Source organism: Parasteatoda tepidariorum, chromosome 10, assembly GCF_982258835.1.
Source record: "Parasteatoda tepidariorum strain Cologne lab strain chromosome 10, Ptep-v5.0, whole genome shotgun sequence".
NCBI classification, from domain to species: Eukaryota; Metazoa; Arthropoda; class Arachnida; order Araneae; family Theridiidae; genus Parasteatoda; species Parasteatoda tepidariorum.
Window position 1 is genome coordinate 64,180,242 of NC_141764.1, and position 25,758 is coordinate 64,205,999.

Here is a 25,758-nt window from a genome sequence, read left to right on the forward strand (position 1 = left end):
CAAGAAAAAACACCTTTAATAATATTGTTGATAATTTTATTTAAGTAGTTTGAGAAAATGGTGTCAGGTAAGAATGAGATAAGACCCATAAGTGATATATTGTTCTAAATTTAATAGGAATTAAATGACATTTTGGACTGGTTATTAGGTATGTGGAAATTATATATTATTAGTTTTAATTTTTAACCTCTTATATAAAGCTAAAACGTTTTTAATGATAATATTATTATTTAAATTACAAATCTTAAATTTTTTACAATTATTTAACTCCTTATTTAAAAGTTCAGCATAGAATTTTTTTACGGAAGATTGCATAATTATTGTTAGCTTTATAAATGGGGATAATATTGAAAGAATTTAAATAAAATTTAAGATATTACTTTGACACTTTCAATGTTTCCCTTTTATTGTCTTTAGTTAATTATAAATTGTTGGAAAACGAATAAATAGAATACGCAATTTGTAAATAAACTTTTATTGAATAAAGTTAAATAATCCATTTTCACTTCAGAACCATAAATGACAACAAATAATGCATAAATATTACAAGCGTTGATAAAACGGTATTTAAAAAAAATCCAAAATCTGACGTCTTTAGAATACATAAATTTATAAAATAATTCTAAAATATTAAAATATTTAAAATTGTTAATAAATGAAAACATTGCTATTATAGACAACACAGTATTAATACTTTTATTCCGAAGAACAATTTTCAGTCAAGTCACATTTTTGACCTCCTGTATAAGACGGCACAAAATAAGGCTTCCGGCTGCCCATTTTTGTTCGGAAAAGTGAATAGCTGCAACTTAAACAAAAGCTATTTTGTTAGCCACCTTCATTTGAAGATTATAGAGATTAGAGTCACTGAGTATTTACAGCTTCCAAGACGTTCTCATCATCAAATCGAAATAGCCATCCTCATCTATGGATGCACTTACACCAGTGTAATAATCAATAAATTCTTCTCTAGTAACCTGGAAAAAATAATGGATAAAAGGTTTAGACAAAAACTTTAATTCGTAAGCTTTTATTTACTACTTGAATATTGATTTGTTTCTGCAGCATGGCGCAAGAACCGGAAGCGTTTATCCTGCACCAAATACGAACGCATTCAAATGTATTAAAATCCACTTACCGAGTTTTAAGGATCCAAGTTATTTTAAAAACTTTTATAATGCAATTACAATAATATTGAAACATTGGGCGTCGCAAAAAAAAAAGCCTGAGAATTTGAAAAATCAACTGTAGAAAATTGGATAAATATAGAAACGTACGGTTTGCTGTAATGTGCTTAGGAAACGAGATTAAAAAGGGATCGAATTTATAAGTTATTTACAAATTAAATTTCGTCAAAATGTGACGAGGGTGATTGAGAAAACCATTAAAAAATGTTTTCCGAGGTAGTTCAAAATATTTACACGAGTACTATCTGTTTTTAGACAAAATCACATTTTTGCAGCAAATGGGGATAATTTTGGAAACATTGTTTAACATTTTTTCTCAGTTAGCGCCCTTTTTTTCTCAGTTTTGGCAACCTTTTCAACTGATTTCGAAATTTAGTAGAAACATACTCTGGTTTTGTAAGCAGAACGCAGGAAACCGCACATTACTGTCTTCTTCCGTTTTTTTCTTTTTTTTTTTAATCGATGCATCCAGTAGCAACGCTTAAAAACATGATAACCAGTTCACCGAGTTAACTTGTTAGCTCGTTTGTATGTTCAGAAACATTCTGAGGTGTATTTATCACAGTGTCCGGTAGAAAAAAGTAATTGAACAAAAAAAATACCCGACGAAAATTTAGAGATCCATAAGAACTTAGGGAGTTCTAAAATAATAATTTTAAATATCACTTACCACTCCGTCTATTACACCACCGTCTTCGAAATTTTTGAGAAATCTGTTCAGTAGTTGCTTTTCTGTCGCTTGACCATTCAAATATTCAGGATGATTCTGCACTGAATATATACCCCTCAGATCTTCATAAGTCAGTTTTCCGTCTCCTGTTTTATCTGCTTTATCGAAGGCTTTCTCAACTAAAGCTATTCGGTTTGCCGACATTTTAGGCTGAAAGAAAATGAAAGTAGTTTTTATTAAAATTTATTTTCATTTATTTGATTTCCTTTACCAATAAAAATAATCTCATTTTCAATTAAAATTTATTATTCAAAATGCATGATACACTGTTAGAAATTCCTCGGTAAAAATGGTTTAATAGCAATTTATTTAACTGTTATTTACCAATATCAACCAAAACAGTTAAATAACCATAAAAGAGTAATATTCAAACTGTCAGATGTGATAAAAAATGTTTATTGATTGTTTTTACCTAATACGATGTAACCAGAATTCTATCGCATCAACTTGGCCCAGTTTACATTTTGTTCCAAGCTGCTGGGTACATATTGTAGCCACGGGGATTAATCGGTTAATCACATGACCGGCAGAACAGGGGTTCGAATCCCAGCTTTGATGCTACAATATTTCTTCCATTCCAGAAGACAAAAACTATCATCCACGCATGAATGCCTCAGCATTCACAGAGCTCCAATGTCCGTTTAAATTTCATTTTCATGATGCAGAAACTATGCTAGTTGCAAATGATATATTAATAATGATGAATTAATAAACTGTATAGTTTTGTATTCACGTTTTTTAACCGTACTAGTTGTAAACGGTTTCAAAACCGTAAAGATAAAATGTTCCTGGCCATAAACCTTATGGTTAATCGGATTGATAAAATGCAGCCGGTTATTTTACCGTAAATTCATAACGAAAATTCTAGCAATGTTGAGTTCAATTTTTCAACTTTAGTTATTGATTTTTTTTTCAGATAAGTATTTTTTAATAAAAAAAAGTAGTTTCATTTTAAAACAACTGAAATTGATTTGAAAGTTGATTGTCAGGAATTTATAATCATATTCGAAATTTCCGAAATTTAAAACCATATTCGTTATTAGTTTTTGTTTAAAAAAGATTGCAAACTTTAAAATTTATCTTGCCAATTTTAAAAATAGAAAACATCATTTAATCTATGCAATTGGATATCATTATCATCCTTCACGAAAAACAAAAATCAGGGTTTTTAAATATTTAACATAATATCATTATACTATATTACAAAAAAACATTATCATTACTATTTTATAATTGTATTTCTTCAAGATAAACAGAGTGAATACGGGAGATATCACATCTTTCGTGACCGAGACAAAAGTTATTGATTGAAATGTCATCAAATAGTACAATTTCAAGGACACGTTGTTTCTCGACATTTTAAAATCGAACTATGTTTTCAAGAAAGACTTGGTGAAAACAATGGTGTTTAAATTGTAACACGGATCTTAAATTTGTAGTACAGTGTATGAAATATTGCTATTACTTCAGTAGTAATCAGTAAACAAAATAATTAAAATCGTGTTGATTTTTATCTTTTAAATAATTAAGTAATTATAATAAAACTTAGTTATTGAATCCAGCTTTTCTCCGATAAAAAAAGCATATAAAAGCATGGCAAAATACAAAATTTGTGAGAAATCGTTGAGATAGTTCATAAGAAATCGAATTTCAAAAAAGTCGATTTCTCAGGAACTATTCGACCAATTTCATTCAAATTTTGTATTTCGCCGTGTAAAATGATGTAAAAAACAGTATGCCCAATTTTTTTGCCTAATTCTAAATAAAATAATAAATATTTATTAAAATTATATTTTGCATATAATCTTTAGGTAAATGAACTTTATAATTGCTTGTAAAAGCTTTCAATTTGCTTTTAAATTTCTCGAGATATGGTGAAATTCACAAAAAGTAAAATTAGCATACCATTAGTCCAAACTTCGGAACGCTCTCCTGACCAAACAATTGGGACCATATTTTCCTGATTGCGGAAACTCCCTATATTTTGGAGGTCAAGAATCCGAATCCGTCGGGAAAAAAAGGTATGTATTCCGAGAAAGTAGATTTCTGTGTCTGATTTCGTAACTTAAAATATCGTCAGCGCTAATTAATTAGCAAATTTGAGGTCACTCCCTTGAACCATTAAGATTGAGTCCTAGAACGTGCAGATCCGATGATTAGATCAAAAGATATTCAGGGTGGTCCGTTTTTTTATTTTGCGCACTTTTCAAAACTTTATCTCTGACTTTTCAAAAATGGTATATTATCAACTAAATAATGAATATTTTGATTAAATCTGACACTTTGTAGTTCGAACAGTTTAGCCTTCGAATCTCAACAACCCGGTCTTACCCCACTTTCCATAATTTTAAAGCATGTAACGCAAAATATTGTTTTTACTTAAATTCGTAGAATAAATTTATGCTGTACATTAAAAAAGCAGGTAACGTAATAAAATAAAACACGTATTTATAGATTAACTTTAAATCGATACCGCATGAAACAGAAATTATCATATCACTATCAATTTATCATCACAAAGCACGATGTTTTCCTAATTTAAAAGTAAATTTACTACAAGAAGAAGGAAAGAGAATATTTTATCGCCAATTTCAAAAGTTAGACTGTTCATGAAATATTTAAAATATGTTCCAGGAAAGATGAAATATAATATTTTGTGGAAAGGCTTTGTTGGTATTTTATACTGCACGCTACATAAATGCCATGTTTACCAATTTATTACTCATTACAGCTTGCCCTCTAATAAATTACATATTAGGTAGGGAAAAAAAATTATCGCTTCTGCATTCGTGAGCTTTTTTCTTAAATGATTACTGGTAAATTCAAGCTGTTGTTTTGAACTATCATTTATTAGTAGGTTGATTTTGAAAGAAGCAATAGAGAGGTAAACGATATTGACAAATGGATTGACCATATCGATTCTTTTTTAGCGTAAAAAATAGCTTAAAATCTAAACGTTGATTAATCACGCGGCATGTATGTATGGATAATTGACTGCATGTAAACAATAACAATCTTCCTAAAAGAGGAAAAAATTTGGAAAACTTCCGATGTATCCCTTCGCTTATGTAATGCTTACAAGGCGATGTGTAAGCAGGTTTAATATTCTAGGGACAGGGCCCGACTTAGCCTGATTGGGGCCTGGGGCAAAAATTTACCTGGGGCCCCCTACTGCTTCACTACGTCAGTTATGAAGAATTGAACTTTATAGAGGTATATGAATTTTTCATCTCATTATACATATATAACAAAGAAATTGACTGGAACCTAAAATAGCTCTAAGTCCCCCAATGGTCAGACGAAATATTGTTCCGTCCATTTTATTGATTTTCTGACAATTCTACGTCCATCATGCCGAATACAGTTTTCTGATTGTTAACTTAGTCATCTAGCTGCGAAAAATCCATATCCTTGCTGACATTAGGGCGGAAAACAGCTAAATTTGCGCAAATACGATGGCTCACTTAAGCCAATTAGAAGCCTGTATATTTTTGTAAACATATCGCATTTTGAGATATGTAAAAATGCAGACTTTTGATATAGTAATTGCGAAAATTTAGCTGAATTCCGCACTAGGAACCACGAATTTACGAATTATAGGTTTTTGTGTTCATACGATAGATTAATAAAGAAGCTAACATAAAACGGGTTTTACACTGTACTGATATTTTTTTTTAAATGAAAGTTCATTAAACATGGAAACCTAAAGTAAACTTTCAATTTGAATTGGGGGCCCCTCTGATGTGGGGTCCGGGTAAACTGCCCCGTATACCCCTACTTTTGTCACAGGCTCTGCCTAGGGAGTTTTATTAATGTGATTTAAGCTTAAATTTAAGCGTAGTTTTACCGTTCATAAGAGTTTTCTGTATTTTATAAATTCTAACTAGTTGTGAGCCTGAATCAAATTTAACAAAATTAATATCACAGCATAATAAAAAGTGTAAGGTTTGCCGTGTTTTGGATGTTATCCCTTATTTGGCTATATTTATGTAAAATATCACCGTTAGATATTTTTTGGTTTGCATCTTGCAGGGCGTAGCATGCTTGCGGAGTCATCCGAATTCTTATGTTGTTTGTTTCGTTGACACTTAAATTTGGAAAACGCGTCATATTGTAAGCACTATAAATATAATAATATTTTATGGCGCCCCTTTTCAAGCTTAGGCGTAAAAATCAAGCGGAAATAGTAACCCGGAAGTCTTGCACGAATTTTAACTACTAGTGCCATGTGTGCTAGCTTTACATGGTCAACCATCCATATAGAGTGAAAATTGTCTTTTTTTTTCCTGCTTGTTTTAGAAATCAATGCTATTACTAATATACAATAATATCGAAGACTCCCCATGTAGTAAAGTGACTGATGCACGTTAAAACTGTCGAGTCGCAAAAGTCATCCATGTTCCCATAACAAATCAAACCTCTGGGGGTACTGAACTGGAGATCGATCGTTCTCTGATTCAGGTCAAAATTACGATCTGTGGATGAATGACTGGATGTACGAATGGGTCCGCCCTATTAACGGGTGCGACGTATGGTGTGGCAGAAGTCGAGTTTTTGGCCATAGATGGCGCCACTGAAAAACAAGAATCGCACACTCTGCCTTAAATTTACTCGGTTTCACCAAGCAGGCTTGCCCGCGTGGCAAGTGGCATTAGAACCAACCAAGCAATATAAATTTTCAGTTAGTTGCCAGCTGTCGGTAGGACTCTTAATGTCTTAGTAGCAGTTTTTTCCTTAAGCCTAATGATTTGGTGACCGATATCGATAGGTCCTTTTCATTTGAAAGCTACTTTTTGCAAACTTTCTGTTTGTTTGGATTAAATTATAATTTTCTTTCAAGAAATCATATTCCAAGTACTCCACGGCTATAAAAATTTAATTCAAAAATGAAAATAATATAAATATGTGACAAAATTTAGTTAAATATATTGACATCGAAGAATTTATATAAAAATATTCGCACTCTCGTGCCACAGATCCTTGGTTCGATCCTTATCAGGGCAAGGTTGACTAAGTGGGTCGATAAAATGAGTACCAAGCATGCTTGGGAACTAAACACTGGGAATTCCGAGGTTCGGGTGACCACCCAACCGGAGCATCTGCCCTGAGCCCAAGATCAAGAAAACTGAGATGGACCCAATAGACCTTGGCCCTCTATGGGCTGTATCGCCACTGAGTTCTAGTTTTACATAAAATATCTGAAGAGGTAAAATAAATTTAATACATACGTTACAACTTTGAAATATGTGAAATGTAAAAGAATTCTTCTTTCACATGAATATTTCCGACACAAATTAATGGAGTCTGAAGGATCAAAGTTTTGAAGGGAGATATTAGATATTTTAATGCAAATTCTTTTTTCCAGAGTCTCTTTCTAGATTGATATGTATTTTTATCATAAAACAATTTTTTAAAAAAGGGATGGGATAAAGTGTCCGGTTGCATGTTTAATTTCAGACGCCATTTTCTTTCGCTCACACGACACGTGACGAATGGCTATCTTCAGGTCTACCTACTAGTATATAAAAATAAAAAAGTTTATCACTTCTATTTGGAACTTTAAAAAAATTCAGTCCCAAACAAAAATTATACACTGGCTTGCAACATTCAGGTTTATTCCGCCACAAAACGCATATCATTCATAAATTTTTAAAATTACGTCATATTTATTTTTCTAGTTAATTCATACCATCACAACTCACAACTAAAAAAATTTTATCGCTTGCGTAGAAAATAAGCTTAATAAAAATTTTCTTTCAAACTAACTAGAAAAATTCATAGACAAGTCTGCAATATAAACATATCTTGAAAAAAATTATCGAAAATTATAACAAAAAAATAAATAAAAGAATAATCAAAAAAGGATGCTAAAAGCTTGTAGCAATATCTGTTTTCAATCATTCAATGAGTGCATAAACAGAAATTTAAAAAATTGTCCCTTTCTTAAATAAATAATTCTAAAAATATTAGTAAAAACTTTTCTTTTCGTAGTACTATTTCATCTTATTTCATGACCGGTGTTGCACAGCAAGCTCAATTCTGAGTTAACGAATATCGATGTTCAACTCTGTAACCTAGTAACTTCTAACCTAACCCAGCAGACAAAGGAACTCCTGGATCAAGCATTGGGACAAACTAGCCTTCGTGGAGGACTTTCTAATGGAACTAACCCGCATTTGCGTTACATGGAGAGGTAAACTACAAAAATTCTCCCCTTAGTCCGACGCCAAGGAGGTTCTTACCCACGATCCGTCTACCACTGATGATGTTTTATGTCAGCACTGTGATCGGTGCGAGTCGGGAGCAGAATTCATATCAATCAGCCACACTGGTATTCGAACCCGGGTCGCCTCATTCGGAGGCGAACGCTCTGTCCACTGAGACACTTTTTGCTTTACTATTATTAAATTAACCCTAGACGGGAACAAAAATGGAATTTTTTTTCTTGAAAAGATTTTATATTAATATGGTAGAAAATATCGGCCTTACGTGTGTTTTTATAATATCTTTTCTATATTGAGCAGAGAATGCGTCATCACCTGTTGTTGATTAAATATTGTTTTTATAGTTAGCAGTAAAAGTTATCGTGTTTTCCAATTTTATATTTTTATTTTTCTGCAGTTATATTGAAATAAAAGCAATTTTATAATACAGTAGCCATAAATAGAGTTTGGGAACGAACTATTAGTAAATGTGACTTTTATAATTGCTAATACTTCTCAGAAACGATTTCCCTTTAAGCTTTTATTTATTTACTTAAAGTCATCAATAATGAAAATAACAAATTGTTGCATCATTTTATGCAATTTGAATACGTCACAACACAACACCCCTCTTCTCTGTATACTCAAAAAATGCTTTAAAAAAGGAAAACACCAAGCTTAAAATAGATTTTTTTTATCTAATTTGGAGAAAACACACAGACTAAGCAGACTAAAATAGAGTTCTTTTGCTATAAATAACTTTATATTTGCACGCACAAAAGCTAAATAGAAACATGGTGTGGGTTAATAGCGTGACAACATGATGCACAACTACAAAACTTATTTTCTCTTTGTTACAGAAACTATAAGTTATTGCTTCATTCAGTTCATTGTATTTACACTACGATATAATCTTAAAATTAAAAACTCAGACATTCCAAGCATTTTTAGCAAACCGTGCCAAATTTTTAAAAACTAATGCAATTCATTAAAAACAGAGTATAATAGCAGAATGTGTCAGTCAATTCTTATAATAATAGAACCAATTTTTCTCTCCATAAAATCTCGTCTTTTTTTCCGGAAAGAAAATCATTTATACGATTAGTAGGTAAAAAAAATGAGTTGAGAACAATGATATAGATTGTACTTGGATCAACAATGACTATTTTTACTGAGTTCTCTAATTCCTGGTTGAAATATAGTGCGTCTGACCCCAATAGGCCTTTAAATGTAAATTATATCTATTTATCCTACTCTGAGCGACCCATCTCGGAATTTATTTTTTTTAATAAAATTATGGAATCTAGTATTTCTCTAATTAAATGCAAACTAATACTTTTTCTATCCTTCTAGTTTTTTTACACATTTTTTATTTAGACACTAGGTACATTTTAGGAAATATGAAACTCCGTGTTCTTTTTATTTATGGGAATATAATTTTATTTTATTTTATTATTTACATTTGGCCAGTAACATAGATTAGTAACATAGATACATTTGGCCAGTAACATACAGTGATTCTCATTTTTTTAAGCCAGAGAATCTTGAAAAATATATTTTTTTTTTTTTTTTGCTCTAGTAATAACGATTATTAGCAATTATAAAAAATTTAACCAAAGAATTATGAAGAAAAGAAAGTTGAATGTGAAGTAGGAAATGTTTTCATTTTTTATCAAAAATGTTTTAAGTTTTATATCAGAGTGTTGAATTTCAAGATCTAGCGCGGTGTCTGGCCAATTTCTTTTTTTTTTACTTTTTTTTTTCTTTGCTGTATGCATAACCATTAAAAAAGCTGATTTGTGGTTTTTGTTGAAATGAAAACAAACTGTTAACAGCGTTGAGAATGATAACAAGAGACAAATTTTCTTATTGATATTAATTTTTTTTATAACTGTTTTTTTTTTCTTTTCCAAATTTATAATAAGTGTCGTCCTTAGAGTAATTTTTAAAAAATAAATTTTGCGTGAAATATTTTATTACAATTTTTCTACTGATCGGATTTTGAACACAGTAAATTGCAATCTTTATAGTTTGAGTATTCTTTCTACGGCGAAAATTTAAGTAACTATATCAGACGCAGTGAAGTTCATGAACTTAATATAGCTAGGTATTACTATTCACTAAATTAAATAGAATGGCTAGAGTTTATTCACAATCCTTAAAATAATTAGAGCAGCTTCTTAAAAGGCTACCTGCATTTCCATCGTTTAATAACTAACATCAAATATTTTACCACTTCTTTAAAAAGAATAGGATCAAAATATTTTATGAAATTACTTTTAACTTTCTCATAAGAAATTTCATTAATTTTGTAAAAGGAAACCGTTTGAAGACATAAAGTTCAGTTCATCGCAAAGAATCAAGTAGATATAAGTTTTATAAATAGAATCAAACCAAAACCAAAAGTTACATTTTGCTTATTTTGGTCAAATAAATTTTTACTGTTTTAAACAGAAGGGCACAGGCACTACGAAAATATATCAACCGTAAAAGCTTAATTTTGTCCTGATACTTGATATGAAAGTATACTTATCTTCTTAGTCAAATTCGAAACCACGAGGTTTAAAGATATGAAACTGAACATTGGACAATTTTACCACTTCTTTTCGTCAGATATATTACGCCCACTAGCTTCACTACTTAGACCAACATTGCCAAAGACCTAACTTATATACTTATATATATATATATATATATATATATATATATATATATATATATATATATATATATATATATATATATATATATATATATATATATATATATATATATATATATATATATATATATATATATATATATATATATATATATATATATGTAACATAAAAAGCTTCAATTAATCTTTTTATGTTAGTTTCTTTGCTGTAAAACAACTCCTACTTTATTACTAATTAATTATTCAAATCGAAATACTTTCTCACGCTTTTAAAAGCTACATCCTGTTTCTAAATCTATTTTTGGCCCAACTATGCATAAATTTAAATAAAGATCTTTTTTCCCTTTTGCGACAAGACGAAGCAAGACATGGGAATCACTAGAGCAAGTTCATTAACCAATAGTAATTTCTGAGATTTCCCTCTTTTCCCTAAATAGAGACATTTTAGGATTTTTTGCAAGATTTTCCCTATCAGAAAGACTGTTTGCTGATGGAGTAAACATCACTTCTTCGCTCCCACTCAACTAAGAATGATCAAATAAAAGTTACTCTGATTTAATTAAAATCCTGTGTCTGTTTTCCTGCTCGGTCCGACTGCATCATTTTACATATATATATATATATATATCGTATATATATTACATATATATATATATTACATATATATATATATATATATATCAAAATATATATATAGATATATATATATATTTTGCGGATATTATCGTGTGGGCTGATAAAAGGATTATATATTTTATTTTCCGGTTTTTTTAAAAAAATTTCATCCTTTTTTTTTATATACTTTTTTTAATCAGTTGTTTTTTTATTTTTTTTTCACTATTATTCCCCCCCCCCCCTCTTGAGTAGTATTTCTCGTATACGTGAATTTATTACCTGATTTATTATTTGTGTTTAAATGAAGAATAGTCGCTTGGAGACTTGTCATTCCAAAACGTAAGAATTGTCATTTGAAAAAAGAATCGTTATAAGACACTTCTTATCTTGTTAACAATATGCCATTTAAACCCAAATGATAATTTGTGAAGTGAACTTAATCTCGCTGCTCAAACAATATACTAACACTGATACATGATGATGCACGGCTTGCACCAAAAACAGGCATTAATAAATAAGTAAAAAGAAGTCAAATCAGAACTGCCAAAAAGGCGAGTTTTTTCGATATCGAACAACCCATGTTACCTTTTTTAGCAATACATCTTTAAATAACTAAAGCAAAGAAGCTGTATACTTTCTAACCGGAAGTAGATAAGTCAAGAGCTCTAGATAGCTGTTGTTTGAATTTAAATTGAAAACAGCACACATATGAAAACACCTTTGCAAAAGAAGGTAAGTGGAAGCGATTAAAACATTATTTAAAGGAGGAGAAATATTACCCTAACTGCTCTTAGAAATTCTTCGTAATGGACTGTTCCTGATCCATCCTTGTCGAATTGCTGGAAGAGTTTCTCAGCATCTTCGTCTGTTATCTGAAGTCCCGTATCTCGAATACCTTTCACAAATTCCTCCGTATTCAAGTCTCCACTGTTATTGTCATCCATCCGCCTAAACACTCTGTTAAATAAATAAAAATATGAGTTACTCAAAAATATTATCATACTTTTTTGTATGAGTTAAATCAGTAAAAAAGCCATGGTAATATAAATCATGATGGCTGGTTATTTTGGCGTTTCTCCGCCATTATCACTTTAAAAACGTTCCGAGGGTCCGATTTAAAAATCCAGTGGTTGTAAGCCAAGAAACTGTCCCACTGATCATAATGTTAAACCAATAATGAGCAATGAGCCAGAAAGAAATTCTCGCTGAATAGTTTTATAATGATAGGATTTTCATAAACTTTGTACGAGTCTTAATAGTTTAAAGAATCTACCTTAAATTTGTTAATTAATTAGTGTTAACTATTTAAATTACGGAATCAGACACTAAAAACGTACTTTCATTGAAATAACGCATTTGTTCACCCGATGGATTTGGTTTTCTAACAGACAAAATATAGGGGATAGACGCAATCTAGAAAATATGGTCACAATATTTGAGATATCTCACTGTTCAAACAATAATTAAACTACTACCAAAAGAACGTCTTTACACCACCGCCACTTCGTGGGAACTCTACTATCTTTATTTTCTACATCAACCTTGATGACAGCGCCATCACAACAAGGAGGTATATGGAGGCATGACAAACATCATGAAATGTTGTAGTGTAAAACGTTCAATAAATATACCATTAAGGTATATAATATGAAATATTCAATACAAGCACCATAATAGACCATAACATGAAAAATTCCATATAAATACAGTAAAACAATATAAAATAAAACGTTCTATACAGACATACAAAAAGTATAATATGGGACATTCAATAAAAAAATTATGAACAACCATTTAATACTAACATAGAAAAACGATGTAATATTATACGATGCAATATGAAACGTTCAATAAAAACATATATGGAGGCATGATGACAATATTATTGGCAAGACAGTTAACAACAAATAAATTCTTTTTTGTTGAAAATTTTATAAGCGATTATGCACGCAATTAAATGATTCTTTTATCTAGAGATAATTTCATGTAAAATAACAATTTTTAATTATTATTTCTTACATTTATTAAACGACAAAAAATATGTGAATTATAGGATATATTATTGGATATACAAATGAATTATAGGATATACAATTTTTTACAGCACTTTCAACTCTGTTATCTAGTTTTAAATGACAAAATAAGAAATTTGAACGAAATTCATGATTTGATTTGTTCATTTACGTCGCACTTGAGCTGCACAATGGGCTATTGGTGACGGTCTGGGAAACATCCCTGAAGATGATCCGAAGACATGCCATCACAATTTTGATCCTCTGCGGAGGGGATGGCACCTCCGCTTTCCGTAGCCCGACGACCTGCACGCGAAGTCGAGCACTTTACGGTAGAACAGTTTAACGAGGACCAATACCGCACACCCTCGGTCCCTACGCAGACTGATCCAAGTGGTCACCCACCCGCCCACTGACCGTAGTCAGTGATGCTTGACTTCGGTGATCTGCTGGGAACCGTGTCTTAACGATCAGTCCACTGCGGGACAAAAATCCATTTGAGAAACGTAAGCTTCAAGATACAATTTTTTTGAACTGTCAATCATCTTAAGCCATTCGGTGAATTTCATTTGTATTTTGTTTTGCTTTGCAATAACAAAAATAAAAAATCCAGAATTTTCTGATCTTTTAAAGCCTATATTTCGTTTTTCATGACATTGATTAATTAAAAAAAGCTTAAAGACTTAAATCAAAATTTTTTTATTCGTTGTATGATAGTGTAAATTTCACCGTTTTACTTTCTGGCATTTATTAAAGTAGTAGTGGAATAATATTTCAGAAAAGTAAAAACTGTTTAGTTTTTCCAACACTTAAATACTTGCCAATAAAATTTTCTGGTTTATTAGATTAATTATTAATGTTAATTATTCTTATTAGATGAAGTATTAATGTTAATTATGTCATACAACTTGCTTGAATTGTTTGTATAGAATGATGTTGAAAATTATTGCACACCCAGAATCCTTTTATAAAAAATGAGAAAAACTGGCATTTATATATTTTTTTAAATTCTAATCATGTTATTTAAAACTATAGTAAAACAAATTAATATTGAACTTTGCTCTTTTAACGCCTGAATTTCATCACCTCAATCAAGTCATTTGAAAATTAATTTGACGTTTAAATTTAAACTAAAAACATTGACTACCACTTTAGATTGAAAAAGATATATCCGCGTAATTTTGCATCAACATAAAGATTTTTTTATTGTAAACTTTTCATGGCGAATGCAAAATTTTTGCTTAACAAATAATCTTGGGAATAATGAAACATTGTCATTACAATTACTTTCCTTTCCTATAATTTATTATTACTGTCATTTACCCCAATCAACTTACCTCTTAACATTCAACTAAAGACCGTCGCCAATAACCCATTGTACAGCTCTAGTGCGACGTAAAATAAAGTGCCTACTTGAAAAGTACCTTTAATTAATAGACAGATCAACAGAGATCAATATACAACTCAATTCGCGATCGCAACGCTCGAGTACGCCGTCTAGCGGGAGCCTGTAAATATCGGACATTAATTTATCACGTTTTCATTTAGTTCCATCAAAGTCATTGACTGAATCAGACGCCATTTTTTAGCAGCAAATAAGAAACACAATTTCCCTAAGGAAAAGGCCGAAGAACTTGAAAAAAATCTCCAGAATATTAGTAAATCTTTCAGGAACAGAACACGCCAAAGATTTGAAGAAAAATTCCTCAATAATTTTTAATTTCTATTATCAACAAACTTGCAACTGATGACTTCCGATTTCGGATACTGTTACAGATGTGTGTATTAAGGTAAAATGCATTTCTTCTGTCTTCAATTCATTACCAATTAAAGGGAAGTCAACATTGCTTTCGTCATTCCAGTGAATAAATATGAATTCAGAACATACAGAATTGTAATAGTTATAGAATAGTATATATTTCTGTATCCATATAATTCGGAAAACAACAATAAAAAATTATCCAAGTTACTTGAAATAGTGCCATTTGTGCTGATTCTTAATTAATTTAAATCGTTTTCTTGGTAAGTTTTTTTTAATTTTGAAAGAATAAGTTAAACTAGAATTCAGCTATTCTGTTTTTAGCTACATATTCAAATTCATATCAATTATAAAATTTTGCTGTGTAGTATGTTATCTAAAAGTAATGAAGGTATAAACTATGTATCTATTATTTGAGAATAAAGTTTTCAAACAAGGAACTTATCATTTTGGAATTCTCCGGGAATCATAAATCAGGTAAGTGCAATGATTTTTACAATAAAAAATTTGCTTGTAAATATTTTTTTTTTCATTTGATGATGGTTCTCTACACTACAGAATGGGTTTTTACGTCTGATTAAGAACTATAAGAATAATAAAAAAAGAAACAATATGAAAGTTTTTATTTCAATGTAAAGAATTCTTAAAATCGTTTTTTTATCCTAAGAATTCTTTATTTTCCGTTTTTTAGTTTATAATTTTTTGATAAAAATTGTTCTCAAAATACTTTTTTTGAAAAATTAAATGGTATAACATTATGTGTTTATGTATACTTCTTGTATATTCCAATGTTTGAAGTAATATGATTCAGAAAAGTATGGAATAAAAATTCGGTACTAACGTATTAACGCCACCGCTGCTACAGATTTGGCGGTTTTTAAGTGCCGCTAATCTACACTTAAAATTTTTGCGACAATTCATAAAATAAAACACTTTATTTAAAATCAAAATAGTTAATCGGATTTCGGTGGAAAATGAGCCGATATAGAGTTTAGCATAGATTCAAAACAATCATATCGCCATATGAACTCTGATGAATAAGATTCCAAATGAAATAACATTTCCAAAACGTACGTTTACCAAGATAAAGCTTTATGTTGTGGGAATTGGTACATTTTCGTTTTTTCGGTAAAATATTTCCCTCCTGAAAAAATAAATTGCATCTTGTTTTGATTTTGGCAAATCCCAAAGACGAATATTCGTAGCACTAAAAATGGCGACAAAAAAGAATTGTTTTTTTTTTTTTTTGTTCTTGTTTCGTCAGCATTCTTTATTTTACGTTTCTTAGTTTCTAAATAATGATTTTTATTGAAACTTGAAATTTTTTGATAAAAATTGTTGTCAAAAAACGTTGTTTACAAAATTAAATTTCATAAAATTATGAGGCTTATGTATACTTTTTGTTCATTTTAATTTTTGAACTAATATGATTCTTAAAACTATAGAATGTAAAGTTTAAATGGGCCTTTCATGTTATATCATTAAATTTAGTAATACTATTTCTCGGGCATTAGGTTTTAACTCTTATAAGAATATACATATTTTTTTCTGTTAATGTACAAATATTTTTCCGATGTGTTTTGGATGTTCCTTCTCTAATAAAAAGAGATACCATTTTGTTTTCGGTTGTACAAGAAAGAAGATCAGGCATTTTTCTTTTTTAAATTTAATAAGCCACATTAAAGAAGGAACGTTGCAATGCTACACGCTACATTAACGACGTCTCCAGAGTAACTGAATGACGGTTCATATAGAAATCGCAGGTAAGCGTCTCATACAACAACGCCCCCTATAGTTCGTTGCGATCGCGAATAGATGTAGCCCCAAAACTGCTTCGTTTTCTACGTGAATATTCGCGATCGCAACACTCGAATACGCCATCTGGGGAGAGACCGGTTTCATGCCTTTAGCCCTTCTCCCTTCCCTCTCCTCCTTTTTTCAGTTGTATAGGAATGTGCTACGATACTTTCCCTTTTCTTAATATTTTTCCTTTCTATATAATAAAAATATTTCTTAAAATTTCTACGATACTTTTCTTTAGAACTATGTTTAATGTAGTTTTCAGTTCCATATAGTTTTTTAAGTTAAAAGATTTTAATCTATATGAAAATCAAGAGAGAAACTAACGTACTTCCTTCCTCTATGACTTTCCACACGCTAATGGGGAAAGCATGTGAAGTGTTGCCATAGGAAAAGAGTTCTGCTCTACGCTACCTGCAGCCCATTTCGATCGCCAATTTGTTTCGAACTTCGCTACGTGGTTTATTAAAAATCTCTGTTTATTTCTTTTGTGACAAAATATATTTTAAATTATATTTTTTGACAGTTGCAAATGCAAAGCTTAAAACAACGAAATACTTCCACATACAATTGCGTAGAAAAGGAAAAAGTAGATATGGGTAGAAGGAGGTGCATGAACCGGATGCAGTGAGAATGGCACTAACTTTCACAGTTGCATGCATTTTGAAAATTCACCAATCAGGCCTTCACATGCGATGTTTTGTATACAGTAAGAACGACTTCTAAGAATCTGATTGGGCAGATTCCTTGCAATCGATTTATGAGGCACAAAGGTTACAAGTGAAAAATATAAATTCTGTATAAACTTCTTAAACAAAACAAAACAAACTCAAACAAAATAGCACGCTCTCTTCTGGTCAGAATGTTGCATGGCACTGAATTGTTACGAATTATCGAGAAAAATTTATCTGCTGAAGGCAAATCCATATTTAAAGGTGTTTTTACTGCTGATGAAATCCCTAAAAATGTAGAAAATAATTCTACATTTATTGCCAACATATCATCTAATTCAAAAAAAGATAATCTTCATTGGGTAGCATTTTATGTAAGAGATGAAAACCATCTGGAATATTTCGACTCATTTGGTAAAAGTCCAAAAGTTTATGGAGGTTTTATAAAATCTTTTGCTAAGAAATATCGCACGATAATAAGAAATAAAAAATGTTACCAAGACAAAAGATCTACTGTATGTGGTGGTTATGCAATTTTATTTATCCTTTCAAAATGCGAGAAATTATCTTTTGGCGCATTTCTAAAACATTTAAGGAAGGCCAAGCAAAAGTATGGCACTTACGATCGATATGTTGGAGAATTTTTAGAGACCCAGTTCATTGGAGTTAAATATCGTTTAATAGTCGAAGATTCGAAATCTATTTAAATGAGAAACGAATTGAAAAACTTATAAAAGGTGAGGATTATTAAAATGTTTTCCATGAAATAATTAAAACATATATTATTATTAAAAACACTGCTATGTATAATAAAACGAAACCCAGATTCCGCCCTAAAAACTTCAAATTATTAGCCAAATATCAAAAGTACTAGCCAAGTTTTAAAATTCTTAATCAAGGACAAATCTTAACAATTTCGTAAGATTGATTTTTTATCAAAGAAAACTTCAAATCAAAATACAAATTTACCATCAATTGAAATATATTATAATATGCAAATTCAAATCAAGAGTAATTTTTGATAACTTCTTAGACTAGAGCAGTAGTATAAGTATAAACCTTATATATTTTAATTGAATATAAGTACGTTGTAATAAAAGTATAGGCAACATTAGGTTATTGTCACGCCAAAACATATTTTCTGCAAAACTAATTAAATGGTAATATGCATTTTGCTACCACATAATCTGATATAATTGACAAACTGGGGAAAATTATCACGTGATTTAATTCGTAAGTATAATTCGTTTTGTGATGTGTCTAACACAAATTATTGTCATCGAATAAAAATTGCAGGTTTTTTTCACAAAAATTCCTTTTGACTTTTTTTTTTTAGGTAAAAGAGTAATATATGTATTTTTCCTTTCGGTAGAAAAAAATCAGGCGCCAATACTTTCACAAAAGCTTAATTTATTTCCTGCCGAATTTGCGATTTTATCACATTTGGCTAATGATTAACGCGGGCTCTGAAACTATGAGTAAGCAATTAAATTATTCCTTTATTTACTTGAAAAATAAATACCAAATGCTTGTTCCATATGCTTTTATAATCCCTGAACCCTTATATAGTGGTCAGAAATATAATTGTGCAATCAATTTTCATATATTTTTGTTTATGTAACTTAAGGGATATTTCCGTATCAAGTTCTGTCTCGCCAACTACAATCGCAAGGATGCCAAATGAATTTTAAACTTAATTTTAACTTTAAATTTTTTTTTAAAAACATGTAGATGTTTGCCCTGAGGTGTCTATGAATTATATTGAGTTGGTCCCTTTCTGTGATGTTTTTTTTAAGTTTCTCGTGGGCCACTGCCCAGAAGTTTCTAAGGCTTGGCGGTTGTTCTGCCACAGATCATGTTACAGAAATCTCACAGTAACTTATATATTTTATTTTGTTTTAGTCTTTAAAAAGAGTCAACTTAGTCATTTAACAAATTTTATCACTAAAAAGAACACAAATAAGGAATTTAAATGACTGGTTATATTTTATTAGATAATTTTATTTGAATCAGTTAGAATGCTTCCTGATGTGTTGTTTTATGTATGTGTAAATAAAATTTCTCAATTAAAAATATTTGTTTATGTTGCTTTATTGTGCTAATTCTATGCTGATATAAATAAAAGAATGAGTATCTATAGATTCGCTGTTTAAAAACTGAAAGTAAGTTTGTAAGTGCGTACAATTCTTGTAATAATGTGAGGTCTTTGAAAGCTAAGAAATAGCTGATTCATTTCTTTTAAAATTTTGTTATGATCTTCATGATTAAAAATTTGATAATTCAGACACACATTTTGTTATTCTTTTTTCTTAACAAATTTATAAACGTAAATACTGAAACCGAAACAATATTTATGGAATATCAGTGATTAAAAGTTATTATTTATGATTTTCTCATTAACTAGGAAATTTTATTTTTTTAATAAGAAAAAAAAAGTATATATAATCTCTTACTGTACGTAACCTAAATTGTTACAATATTAATTATAATACACCAGAGATTAGTTTTTTAAACCATAATAAATTGTTTTGGGCTTAATATAATAATCCGTGATAAAATATTTAAAAAAATATCCAGAAGCTCTTCTGGACCTGATAATATTCATTTTTAAGCCACTTGAACAATTTCTAAGAACTGCCATATACTGTTTTTGTAGCCTTTTGTATAATATTTAAAGAATAAGAAATTGTTAAGAATGTTTCAATACATTTTTGTTCACAAGTTAATTCTATGTTTGTTATTTAATATTTTCTGATTGAAACGATATCAAAGACAGTTTCTTTGTAACGAAAAAGTTTTTTATCTCTGTATTAACATTTTGAGAACTGTTAATCTGTGTCAAAACATCAAATCTCATACTTCATGAGTATGGTTACTTTTCGGCCTGTTAAAAATGATTCTATAAATTGTTTCTTTTTAAAAAAAATTCTGTTGTATCAATGCCAATTATGTTTTTAAATTGTGTAAACTTTTTTTTCATTGATTTATAGAATACTGTTTTCAATGTATCAAGTTTGAGATGACTTTACTGAAATGAGGGATTATTAAATCATTTAAATATGATACGAAATTTAAGACCTTTGTCTGATTAGCTCTGAAACCCAACTAACTATTTTGAAATTAAAAATAATAAATGATAAGTAAATATTTGTTATTAGATAAAATGCAACAATCTTTTTTATGATTCAAAATTAGCATAAACAGTTAAATGATTAATTTGTTTACTATACAAATTTATTATAAACCATGATATTAATACTTGTCTTGTCAGAAAAAAGTACACTTAGATAAAGCAAATTTTTCCCACAATGAAATGAAACCAAATTGTAAAAAATAATTTTCTTCCCAACAAAAAAAAACTGTTTTTCATTAAAATTTCAATTATGTACGTGATTGTGTGTACCAAGTATGACAGCTTGCGCTGAATACTTGCACATCGACTTTAAGTACTTGAAAATTTTAAACATATTTCATTTTGTTAAAGAAACTGGCCACCCTCCCTACCAATTAGTGTAAAAGCTTTGAAAAACATTTTCTACAGGGGTTTGTTCAGGGCAAATTTACTACCGTTTAGCAGTACCTTCACAAATTCAACTTAAGGAAAAACGGCAGTTTCACAAAATACTTTTAAAAAAGTAAGTTCTAAGGTTCTCCACCCCGCCCCTTAAAATTTTGTTTCCCCGTAAGAAACTATAAATCTGGAGTTGATTCTGCATATACGAATAGGTAGCACGTGCTAGGTCAGATAGTGGTGTGGTAAGCCTAACCGGTCGCTTACGCCATAGTATAGAGAACTTTTTTTTTACATAGTTTTTTTTTTTTTTTTAATTGAACACAGAGTCACTTCCTCTGTAAACTTTACAAGAAGTTGAAATTCAAACATTATTCTAAACATTCGAACATTGTTCTAAATTTATTCTAACAGACCTTAATGTTTTTATGAAACAATTTTTTCTCTATGACTCTTTTTTCAATATAACCTCATGGAAAATGTTATTGTAATGAAAATAACTTTTAGTGCAAGTACTGTTAAATGCATGTTGTTGTTTTTAAAATTCGAGTTGAAATTTAACAATGGACAATGATTTTTATGGATTTTTAAATTTGGATACAATTTTAAGCCCAAAATTTTACAATAGCAAAAGTATTTTTGAATATATAGAGAAAAATTTACCATATTTTTGTGTTGATTTTTTTATATAATTTTTAATTTTCACAAATTATGTCTAAATTTTCACAAAATAGGTTTCTCTCATAGAAACCTAGACAGACCCCTGTTCTAATTGATGGTTGGTATGATATCTATCCCCTAGAAAGCAAGCCATTTTCTTGAACAATTACTGTGCCTTGTTCTGCAATGTTTGCAAATGTCAAGTATCATTATATATGAAGCAAAATTTTCTTTTGCTCTGAAATGTGTCAAGAAAGTTGTTGGTCATTGAAAGAGAAATTAGAGATTGTTCCCAGTGAAATAAACTTCATTTCGGAGTCTTTAAAAGTGTAATCTGTTCTCATCAGGACACTGATCTCTCCTGTCCTGATCTCTGTACTCTTTTTCCTGATTTTATGAAGAACCATGATTTTATGAAAAACTTCAGAATTGATATCTTCTTCACTGGATAAATGGAATTAACATTCAGATTTTGTTTACGGAGTTACCACAGCCTATAAGAAAAAATATATAGGCCAAGTGCTATAATAGAAGGCTTTTCAATTGGCGTTAAAATTGAATCAAACAAGATGTGACAGCTGTAATTATATGTAAATTTGCTTCCTCCAATCAATGCACAGTTACAAATAGACCATCATAGTATTTATAGTATATCTATTATCATAGTATATTTATTGTATTTAATTTATTGGCTTTTTTTACTTGTCTATCATGTTTTGGCTCATCTCTAATGTAAACAAGATTGTACCCTTAGTTCAAGAAGTATAGTGATTAGGTTTAAATTAAACCTGAAAATTATAAAGATATATTAATTTTTTTAACTACTGAATATGATTTGTTTAAAAGAGGTTAATTTTGAGCATTTTCTAATTGTTATAGTCCATCAAAAATGTTTTATTGTTCTATTGTTGTGGAAGATTTAATGTGTTTTTTAACTAATGACTGAATGAAAATGAAAAACTTGTATTATTTTTATCAATATTTATACCACCTGTTTTTGTATTTATTGTATGTTATTTATTTTATGTTATATTATCTGTTAATAAAGGATTATTGGTATAAATTTTAATGTTATTTTTTAAAGACTGCTTTTTGCTGTTTACTACACATTTTACTATACCTTGAACATCATCTTATTCAGTTCAGTCACAATACTTTTTGTGTTGATAGTTGAAAAGAATATTTGTTTGCACTGAATTTTTAATATGTACAAACTATAATACTCTTAAGCTTTTCGTATTTTAATAGAGTAAACTTTTCAATAGCTTAACTGAATGAAAACTTTTCAAAATCTTATTGAGTGACCATCATATGTTACTGATATGTAGAAAGCTAATCAAAATATTATGGCGTAGCACATAGTAATTTTCATTTCATTTCCAAAAATAAACAGTATTTTGTGGGGAAAAGTTTGCAAACAATGGAGACCTCTAATAAGAAGTAGGGGCTTGGCTCAAATATCGATAGTCTATTTCAAGCAATATTTTTCCATTTTTAAGTCAGTGTACGAAATTTCCATCCTCTTGCCATTGGCCATTTATTTTTTCTAGCAAAATTTTATATTTTGAATTGCACTGTCATGTTCTCCCAGAATTATGAGAGCGTTTATCTGCTACAGATTAGGATGTCACAATAGACTGAAAACAATAGACAGAATCTCTTTGAAGGTAAACGGTCCCGCAGTGGACTGATCGTAAAGACACGGTTCCCAGTTGAACACCGAAGTCAAGCATCGCTGGTTGCAGTCAGTAAGCGGGTGGGTGACCACTTTATCATCCTACGTAGACACCGAGGGTGCGCGGTATCGGTCTTCATTAAACTGTTCTACTGTAAAGTGTTTTACTTCACGCATAGGTCGTCCTTTCTGCAGAGGATCTAAATTACGAAGGCATGTCTTCGTATCATTCTGAGGGATGTTTCTCAGAGCGTCGCCAATAGCCCATTATGTAGCTCTAGTGCGACATAAATAAAGTACATACCTACCTTGAGTCCCGCAGTGGACTGATCGTTAAGACACGGTTCCCAGCAGATCACCGAAGTCAATCATCAGTGTGCGGGTGGGTGACCACTTGGATCAATCTGCGTAGGGACCGAAGGTGTGCGGTATTGGTCCTCGTTAATCTGTGCTACTGTAAAGTGTTCGACTTCGCGCGCAGGTCGTCGGGCTACCGAAGCGGGAGTGCCATCCCCTCCGCAGAGGATCAAAATTGTGATGGCATGTCTTCGGATCATCCTCCGGGATGTTTCCCAGACCGTCGCCAATAGCCCATTGTGCAGCTCTAGTGCGACGTAAATTAACAACAACCTACCTTGAAGACAAACAGGGTGATTTCCTTTGAATTTCATTAAATAAATTTTCTTTAACCCTAGTCAAAGTAAAATTTAATGACGAATGTCAGTCGTATACACTTCTGATATTTTAATTTTCTAATATTTTTTTTCATTTAAAGAATTTTTTTTATTTTATAGTAACCTTATTTTTAGTTATTATCTTCAAATTTTCAGCTTCTGCATTCTTTTGTGGTTTTAGTAACCAAAAAAATCACAAAACATGTATTTAACATTTTATAAGTTGTTCCTATTTTTCGTGAAAATAGTTGCGAGCGAAAATTTTGATATTGCTAGTAGTTACTTTACTTTTATGACCGAAACTTCTTGTCCTGCTTTAAGTCCTTTTTCATAGTGTCACTCACACGGTTCCCAGCAGATCACCGAAGTCGAGCATCACTGGCTGCGGTCAGTGGGCGGGTGGGTGACCACTTGGATCAATCTGCGTAGGGACCGAGGGTGTGCGGTATTGGTCCTCGTTAAACTGTTTTACCGTAGAGTGTTAGACTTCGCTTGCAGGTCGTAGGGCTACTGAAGCGGTGGTGCCATCCCTTCTGCAGGGGATCAAAATTGTGATGGCATGTCTTCGGATCATCCTCAAGGAAGTTTCCCAGACCGTCGCCAATAGCTCATTGGGCAGCTCTAGTGCGACGTAAATGAACTACAACAACATCATAGTGTCACTCAATTATTATTATTTTGGTAATTTATTGGCTGCCTCCAAATTCGGCATTAATTGTTTTGAGCTGCCCTGTTGCATTGCCATCACGAATTCAGAATTAAATTATTTTAAAACATTAAAATCCCATAATGACTTATTTAATTCCTTTTCAGTGTGGGGTCTTGGAGCAAAAAAAGAAGCCCAGCTATTTGAATATGTAACTATCGCGGGGAACTGCTCGTTTCGGTATGCTATACTATAGAAAAACAACTTACAGGGTGAGCAACATACAGAGCATCATAAGTGCTAAGATCCATCGCATAAGAAGCTAAGTGACTGTCAAGAGGTTCGTCACCTGTGAACCTGTTGTTGGGCAACTCTAAATGTATGGTTGGGTACTAAGTCAACCTCCCTTTTATTCTTTCTTTCTGTGTCAAAATGTGATATAAAAGGTTTATCAAAGGGATATCTTTATTAACAGTGCAGCACCGTATATCAATAGTGTAAAAATGTAGAGCAGACCAATGATAAATAAATATTTTCTTCTCCGCAATCCCACTCGCGGCTCAGCTACCGTGCCTCTAATTATTGGTTTTTCTTTTATACTCAGGGACCACACCAAACCTTGGGGGACTGGTTTAACATTATACCTTTGTATAACAAATATGGAGTACAATTATAATGAATGATATTCTAATAACTTTGTATTTAATTTTATCAATGTGATTTATTATTTATTTTTCTGATGTTATTTTATCGTATTTATCTAAGTCATGGAAAAAGTACAAGGTCATTATCAATTTCTACAGAAATTAAATTTATTGCAGCCAACTAAAACTTTTAAAGTCACAATAGACACCACTTTAATGAAATTGAAACGAAAAAGACTATATCTTAAGTATGTTATCGTAACATTGCGTGATTAAAATAGATATCCTCGCCAAAAAAATATGTTTTTA

General features: G+C 30.7%; 1 protein-coding gene and 1 long non-coding RNA gene across 5 annotated transcripts in view; one reads left to right on the top strand and one right to left on the bottom strand.

Moving 5' to 3' along the window:
* Nucleotides 1–459: 459 nt before the first annotated feature.
* LOC107455010 (calcyphosin-like protein) overlaps nt 460–25,758 on the bottom strand; it is a 43,479-nt gene continuing 18,180 nt past the window's right edge. For 3 of the 4 annotated variants that reach the window (XM_087154102.1, XM_087154103.1, XM_087154104.1), the window contains exons 3-5: nt 12,177–12,354; nt 1,858–2,067; nt 460–977 (exon numbers count right to left, since the gene is read on the bottom strand). In XM_087154102.1, the coding sequence (XP_087010228.1) occupies nt 876–977; nt 1,858–2,067; nt 12,177–12,354 (490 nt within the window). In that variant the 3' untranslated portion in view covers nt 460–875. Of the gene's footprint in view, nt 978–1,857; nt 2,068–12,176; nt 12,355–14,746; nt 14,768–25,758 lie in introns of those variants that run through there. The other variant, XM_087154105.1, reaches the window with a different exon arrangement.
* Nucleotides 17,400–22,874, top strand: LOC122269373 (uncharacterized). The gene is made up of 2 exons (XR_006225151.3): nt 17,400–18,376; nt 21,885–22,874. It is a non-coding gene; the product is annotated as an uncharacterized LOC122269373 (long non-coding RNA).